Raw genomic sequence first — 8285 nt, 5'->3', positions numbered from 1 at the left:
ATATATATATAATACAGAAAATTGCAATAGCACATCCAGGGTCTTTCCTTGGACGTGGCTGAAAGGTAATAATTTATTTATTCAAGTTCTTGCCTAAAACCTCCCCCCACCCCAAACCAAAAAAAAAAAAAAAAGACATGTTTATATTGAATACTCTTCTCTCGTTTCAAAGCATGTGTTTACTATAGATAAATCATAAACTACCGAACATTCTAAATTAAATTTCCCTCATCCTATCACCAAAAATATATCCTCTTTGAATTCTTTCATAACTTCTATTATCTCTTTCAACATATCCATTTAAATCTCTCCCCATAATAGAATTTTCTTTTTGATTAATTCCTTGAATTAATTTATCCATAGGTTCCCAAATTTTTTCTTTGTATTTTCATCCAGTTTAATTTGGATTGTATAAACATAGTAATATAGTGGAAGAGGGTTCTCAAAGTAAGTGGCATAGAGGGGAGCACCAGCAGTGGAATGGTTTTGTACATAAGAGAGAAGCGAGGTCATTTCATATGATCAGAGGAGAGAAGAGAGGGTGCTAGTGTACCCTCCATTGGTAGTTCAAAGAACTTTTTACTTAATATTGGTTATCTCTTTTAGGGAAACCCTGCTAGACATGGCTGTTGCGCTCAGACATAGGAGTCGAATTGACTTGCTCCACCTTTAGTGAAATGCAAAAGTGCCCCCTGTGGGATGCCTGAGCATGCATTATTATTGACCTTGCACTGGCATTAGGGCCACAATGCTAGGCAAAGAACCCTCTCTCCGTCTTTTATTAACACAAGTTTGATGGATATTATTCTAACATCAATTCTTTTAACATATAAACAATATTTTTAAAATATTTTTCCACTACTATTCCTACCCCAGCCTCAATTGTTTTTATCCCAAATATACTAAAGCTTATAGTCATTTAAGTGCTTAGCTTTTATACCCTTCCATCTAGCCTCTTGTATGCAAGCTGTGTTAATTCTTCTTCTTTTTCTTCTTCTTATTGCGCCTATCAATTAGAAAATATTTTTTCCCATTAAAGTACCTATGTCCCAAGATGTTAATCGAATCCTATTATTACAACAAAATAAATAAATCCTATGTTTTGAACTAGTTTCTTTACCCACACTAACCTCGTCCATAGTGCAAGAACCTTGCCCCCCACTTGTCACTGCAATTGGACGTCAAAGCGGTACATCACTTATAATGGATGCCCTAGCTAACCATTACTCACTACTATTCACTATACGTGGGTGATAGTGGAATGCATTATTTCGAAGAATGCCCTAGCATAAGGTGGAAAATTTAAAGTTTTATAATTCATTCCAAAGAATTTGTCTATAGTTTTCACAATGCCGCTACTGAATAACGTACAAATCCTCCTTGATCTCGGCAAAGTTAATTCAAGGAAATGAAATAGTTGACTTAATATAATAACATAAAGGCAAGGGTTCTCTGAGCCTACAACGTACTCTACGCAGAGATACATATAATATTTTTATTTTATTTTTTCTCTTAAATGAACAATTCATATGTCTCTGGGTGTAGCCCAGAGACACCTTTCCCATAACATAAGGAGAGGGATTGTTATAAAGGATGGTAAGCATGAATAGAGAATTCTTATTGATCAATCATCAAATCCTTGTCAAAAAATGACACCAAGCTTGCATGGGTTGGTGCCACTCGTCATAGTGGTGCTTGAGGTTTTTGGTCTCAAGTTCAAGGCACCCCTCCCTCTATTGCATGTTGCAAGCTAAGGGGTGTAAGTTTGGCCTTGACGGCCTGCACTTGCCCTAAGCCGAAACATGAATTGGGCTAAGATTTTTTTACCCTAAGGGTGGGTTAGGGTTGAAAAAACGTTGAACCTAGGTCAGGGTCAGACTAGGCCTGGGTCCGACCGTCCGACCCTGACCTAGTCCAACCCTGACCTAATCCGACCCAGCCCAACCTGAATAGGGGGTGTAAGTTTGGCCCTGACGGCCTGCACCTGCCCTTAGCCTGAATATGATCTGGGCTAAGATTTTCTTACCCTAAAGGTGGATTAGGGTTGAAAAAACACTGAACCTAGGTTAGGGTCAAACTAGGCCTGGGTTGTCCGACCCAGCCTATCCTAGTCTTGATTTTAATCCTAGTTTGTATAATATTATTTAAGCCTATCATACTATCCTTTTATTCAAAATAATGAAATTTGGATCAAAAGCCCTGAAAGAGAAAGGACATAGCCCATTTAGACAAAAAGGACAGATTAGACGTGCATTAGCTTCAGTTAGAACATGGAACTGGAAGGCATCTACACGAGTATGAAGATTCAAAGAAAGAGCTCTATGATGTCAGGTTGCCTCTGAAGTCACGTTTGGATTAAGAAAGATAAGGGGGCGTTTGGTTCGAATTATCCATCGGACCAGATTCCAGGGATTCTGGATTCTGGATCTAACTCATATGAATGAGTTTCTTTGGAATAATTTCAACTCGGTAAAAAAACTGTTTGGTTACCCTAATTCTATCACTTGATTCTAAGTGGAAAACTGTTTGGTTACCCTGATTCTGTCACTTGATTCTGAGTGAAAAATGTTTGGTTACCTTGATTCTGGCCATTGATTCTGAGTGTAAAACTGTTTGGTTACCTTTGAGTCTTTGAACCCATGTTCTGTTGGAAAAAAAAAATCCCAAAAACTAAAATTTGTTCCACACATGTACTTTATTTTTAATTTTTTTTCCTTTTCTTTTTTATGGTAATATGTGAAAAAAAAAAGAGTGGAACTCGTCAACTATTAAGTCTAATAGTGTAGTGCAGTAATTTATTTTTTATTTTTTATTTTTAAAATTTTTTTTTGTAAATTAAAGAGGACAAAAAGAAGAAAATTACAAGGCATGATTGTATTGTAGTTCATGTAATCGAAATAGGTATCGTGTGTCATATAATTCAGATCTGAAAATTGCCCAAACCAGCGGATGATTTGGTTTATGGAGATAGATATGCTTCAAAGTGGGTAGAAACAATAGTCTCCAATGACTTACACAAGTAATATAGGTCCTTAGGACCAAATGAGAGAAGAAGCACATAAATGTATAATATAGTACTGAGTTCATCCAGGTACTAGTAAATGCTAATTAAGTCTTTCTATGAACAAAAAAAAAAAAAAATTAGATAATGAACTCAATATCATTACAATGGCTTCAGACTTTTCTTTCTAAAAAATTCCAAAAAAGTTCATCCTACATTTTTGTTTAAATCAAGCTTCTTGACTACGTCAAGAACATCTCTCAACATCCTCATATGACCCTCAGATTCTTTTATTGCACCGTTCAAGTATCCTTTGATATAGTCTGATGAAGAGGAAGGAGATGATGAAGTTGATGTTTCTGAGCATAGGGACCTAGGTGGAGTCTGGTAAGTATCACAACTTGGGCTTAAACTTGATATCCATTCGAACATTCCACAACCTTTGTTTTCAATCTATAAAGCAAATATAATCATCTTATAAGAATACAAGGAAATAAACATTCAAATCTTAAACATCTGAAAAAAATAAAATTAAATTAAACAAAAAATTTAAGAAATTCATACCCCAGTTGATTGTGGACAGCACCAAAAATATCGACCATAATTTGCACTTGTTTTCGCAGTTCTGACCTTACACTGATCGTTCCCACACTCACACATCTTAAGATGGTCAACCCACATGAAGAAGGGGCAATTCATTGAACATTTAAAAAATTTCCTTCCAACATGTGACCCTGACTTAGAAGTGAAAACTGAGCAACCTTTCCCATAGTAATCACACTTTGTAATAGCACAAGCGGACATATTCGATGTCATCTGTAAGTTAACACAAACATTTTCAATAGAGGAAATATGCATAGAAAATACTATTAAGTACGCCCCCCATCTGAGTGTGATGGACAAAAAATAGGAGACTTCAATGGCACAAATTTTATACCTCTTAAACAGGAATTGAAACTGATATACAATGGTGGGAAAGGAAATAAATAAAAGAAAAAAATGTGATCAATATTCACCTCATCTGTGTTCTTCAATTGTTGCATGCACCTGTCTCCATCACTTATCATGAAGAAGGTTATAAGGACAAAGAGTGTTAAATACATGCCATTTCTGCTCTCTCTCACCAATTTTCTCAATGGAGTAATCTGGGTCACCTATGCGCTCCCTATTTATACCATACCAAAGAACCCAAAATATTATGACAAATAAGAATGATGTTGTCCATATTTAAACCTTGAAATCATTCAGATAGAAACATAGAAAGAACCATTGTCTTAATATTTCTTAAGACTACATGCCACCATTGTCACAGACTTAACATAAACCAAAAGTTACATCAACCAAACAGATGCATTTTCTATTCAATAAAACCATTGTCGTAGAATGTCCAAACACTTCCTTTTATCACCTCAATTCTTCTCAATCTCTGGCAAGTACATCTCAAGCAGATTTCGCCTATCTTCTACTCTTGTTTCCAAGAAGATAATGGCAGAATTCCTCTTGGCCATGAAATATTCCTTGGCCTTAAACTTTTGTTGAAAATTGAGGTCCGGAATGGCATCAACAACATCTATAATTGCTCTCCCAAATTCAGACTGAGATTCACTCATTACCATCTTCTCGATTGAGTTAGCAATCGATTTCAATGGACTTACCACCTTTTCAGCTGCACCCTTCTTCCTCTTTTCTCTACCACTATTGACGGACCCACGAGGTCTTCCTCGAGAACAGCCGGTACTACCAATGGGAGTGGAAGGAACACTTTCTTCTTCTTCAATAGGTTCATAGTCAACACCATCATTGTTCCCTATTCCCTTAACCTGAGTACCTGTCACGTCCATCATAACTTCAGTGGCAGCTTCAGAGGGGACTGTTGAATCATTCCCAGTTGCCATCTTTTTCCTTAGTAAAGCTCCAACTTCAAGGTGAATTGGGAGCACACTATGTTCCTTCCAATACTTTTGTTCTTTTTTCTAGCAATATAAAGGACAATGTCAATGTGCTTATGTTGTAAGTAAGCAAAAAAAAAACACAATTATATAGAAAGAATAATTTAAAGAATCCCATTATACCCTATAATCATTCCAGAAGTGTTGAGGAGCATCAAATCTCATATCAGATGCATTCCAACCCAATCCACTTTGCTTCTGTAGGTCACTCAATGCTCTAAGCCTTTGCTTCCAAATCCGGAAGTGGTTTCTCACTTGTTCACAGTCGTAACTAGTAAATAATTTCTCTTTCAGTTGGTTAGCAATTTCAATGAACTGCTCCTTTTTCAGTCCATTATCTCCACCCTTACCACTCTTGTACTGCTTCAATATACACTCCAACATGTAATGAGAAACGGCGCTAGGCCATGAAGCAATGTCCCGTGACCTACTATTAGAATCTCCTGTTGGTTCCATCACATCAAAACTAACAAAATACACCATATACAATGTGAGTATATTTCATTAATACCAAGCAATCAATAACACTTACTATCTGGGAAATTCATAAACCTAATAGTTGCTTAATAAAGATAATAATCCACATGCATGCATCCCACATCACAAATTTGATACCAAGCAAGAAGCCCAATTACTAATTGAGATATCCATAAACATAGCATTGCAATTTAGTTAATAGTCCAGCAACATGCATCCCACAACACCAAAATTTAAACCAAGTAATAATAACAATTACTAATTGGGAAATCCATAAACCTTATATTGCAATTTATATAATAGTCCACATACATGCATCCCACAACACAAAAATTTAAATCAAGCAATAATAACAATTACTAAATACTCGAATCCATAAACCTAATATTGCAATTTAGATAATAGTCCACATACTACAATAAAATTTGCTTCCAAGTATGTTTATATACAGTCATCCCAAACCATGCAAAAAAAAATAAAAAAATTTGTCCACATCAAAAGTTACATTCCAAATAGAAGTTAATCAATAACAAATATTCTAGTTCTTCAATACTCAATCTGAGTTGGACAAATCGGTTGCAACCCAATCAGCCCACATCTGGTCAGCAATTTGTTCTCGAAATAGATCCCAATCACCATTCTCCAGCACATGATCTTTGCCATCAGAACTATCATCTTCAACATCATCATTTACTTGGTGAGAGGTGGATTGGGTACTAGTACTAGCTTCTTCAACCTCTTCATCCTCTTCATCAAGCCATCGTTCTTCTTCTTCAACATTATTCTGTGTAAGAATGTGGTTGTGCAACAACACACATGCCAACACAATTATGGCTTGTGTTTTGAAAGGATATTCTGGTTGGTTTTTCAGGATCTTGAATCTTGACTTCAGGAGGCCAAATGAACGTTCAATCACATTTCTTAATTGTGAATGTCTCAGGTTAAACAATTCCTTTTTATCACTTGGTGACTGATCAATATTTATCCACTCTTTCAGATGATATCGAACGTTTCGATATGACCGTAAGAACCCCGCTTGGTTAGCATACCCAGCATCAATGAGATAATATTTACCTCGTGGCAGCACCAATTTTTCGTCACCGTCTCTGTGCAATGCATTGTCTAAGATTCGAGCATCTGATGCTGATCCTTCCCAACCAGAAAGAATGTAAGTATATTTCATGTCAAAGTCACAGGCAGCAAGAATATTTTGGGAAATATCACCCTTCCTATCATGGAACCTCGGATGGTCGCTTAGATGCACCCACGCAGGGATATGGGACCCATCTATGGCTCCGATGCAGTCCTTGAAATAAGGGTAAAATCTTCCTTCATTACTTATTATTCAATGATGCACTGCGACACTTGGAGGTTTCAATAGTATCGGGTACAATTTAATGATTGCTCCCAATACAAGGTTAAAGTACCTACTTACAGTCTCACCAGAATGTCCAAACTTGTGTGCAATGACGCGGTTTTTAACATTGTGTCCTACTGTCTGTAGAAACATAACTAGTTATTCATTCACTTGCACAGATCTGCTATCCCTCAATAGACCCTTCTCCCTAATCAAATGACTTAAACTGAAAAAATCCCTCTTGCTTAACCTTATTTGTTCTCGACAGGTTTTATCAGTATGATTGATAATTTTCTCTGTTTCAATAATACCGCGTAGGGGTTCACAACAGTATGGCTCTTTCTTCAGATATTTTTTTATATACTGGTCTACTGCTATAACAACAGCAGTCGCCGCAAAGATTATGATTTTCCTTCGCCTCTTGTAGCCATCATCAAACTTCATTGTAAAAGTAAATCTACATTCAAATTAAAGAAATAATAAATTGGTGCTATATAAAAGATTCAGTTACAAATCGGTGCATTACAAGACTTAAGTTGTAAGCACCAATTCTACATAGTGTAGTACATGGTACTATTGGCACATAATCAAAATATCAATAGAGAACAAAGAATCATTTCATTGAAGCTTCAGGAGTTTGAGTCAAATCCAGAGAACACACATGCATGCCACACCCAGAAAGATCAATTTTGTAATAATTTGACTTTTTAAATTGTTGAAGAAGGAACCCAGTATATATCTGCAAGATCTGAATCTAAAACTAAAAGAACCGAAGAAGTAAAAGAAGAGAGCGTAACTCGAAGCAATGAATCTGTCATATTTATATATACATATCCACTAATAGGGCTTCTCCCTGTTTTGTCTCCCTCCCCCATGGAGGTTTGCCCCTTTTCGGGTCCTCCCTCCTTTGTATTCATTTTTGTTTTCCAGCACATGAATTCTTTTATTCGTCCAAAAAAAATCCACAATCCACAACCCACAACCTTACAAGACATTAACAGAAATGACAAGTTAACAAGCACAGAACTAAAAGCTAAATAGTCAATGCAATTGTGACCATGGTCGAAACTGTTTAGATCTTCATATCATTACCTATATCCAATGTTCCAATCAATTACCTATCTCTACAAGATCTCAACTCAATCCTTGGTTCATTCCAACTCGTGATATTACATTCTAATCAATTACATATGTCTATGAAATCACAAGTTTGAATGAGTCAACTGAAAGATCAATCCAATGATGGAAACAAAAATAGAAAACTAATGGTTGGTCTCTCTGATTTGTAGTTTCAAACCCCTCTCATACCAATTTTCCCTCCCTGCAAAGAAAATCAATTGGCAATGTTGAATTGTGAAGGATATAAATTCAACAAAGCCATAAGATTATAAAATAGCTACAAAATGTATATGACAAGAACAAACAAATAAACTCTGAACAAAATCAAGCCCTCCACAATTTCCCAATAGTTGTGAAGATGGCAAATGTACAATCATTAGAA

The 8285-nt window shown here is 36.1% G+C and overlaps 1 protein-coding gene across 1 annotated transcript in view; it reads right to left on the bottom strand.

The window, feature by feature from the left end:
- Window positions 1–4250: 4250 nt before the first annotated feature.
- LOC122064917 overlaps window positions 4251–8285 on the bottom strand; it is a 6089-nt gene continuing 2054 nt past the window's right edge. Inside the window, exons 4-5 of the mRNA XM_042628704.1 lie at window positions 5074–5416; window positions 4251–4974 (exon numbers count right to left, since the gene is read on the bottom strand). Coding sequence (XP_042484638.1) covers window positions 4411–4974; window positions 5074–5406 — 897 coding nt within the window. The 5' untranslated portion in view covers window positions 5407–5416 and the 3' untranslated portion in view covers window positions 4251–4410. The remainder of the gene's footprint in view (window positions 4975–5073; window positions 5417–8285) is intronic.

The sequence above is a fragment of the Macadamia integrifolia genome, unplaced genomic scaffold (genome assembly GCF_013358625.1).
Source record: "Macadamia integrifolia cultivar HAES 741 unplaced genomic scaffold, SCU_Mint_v3 scaffold1815, whole genome shotgun sequence".
NCBI classification, from domain to species: domain Eukaryota; kingdom Viridiplantae; phylum Streptophyta; class Magnoliopsida; order Proteales; family Proteaceae; genus Macadamia; species Macadamia integrifolia.
This window is presented reverse-complemented; position numbering and strand designations above follow the sequence as displayed.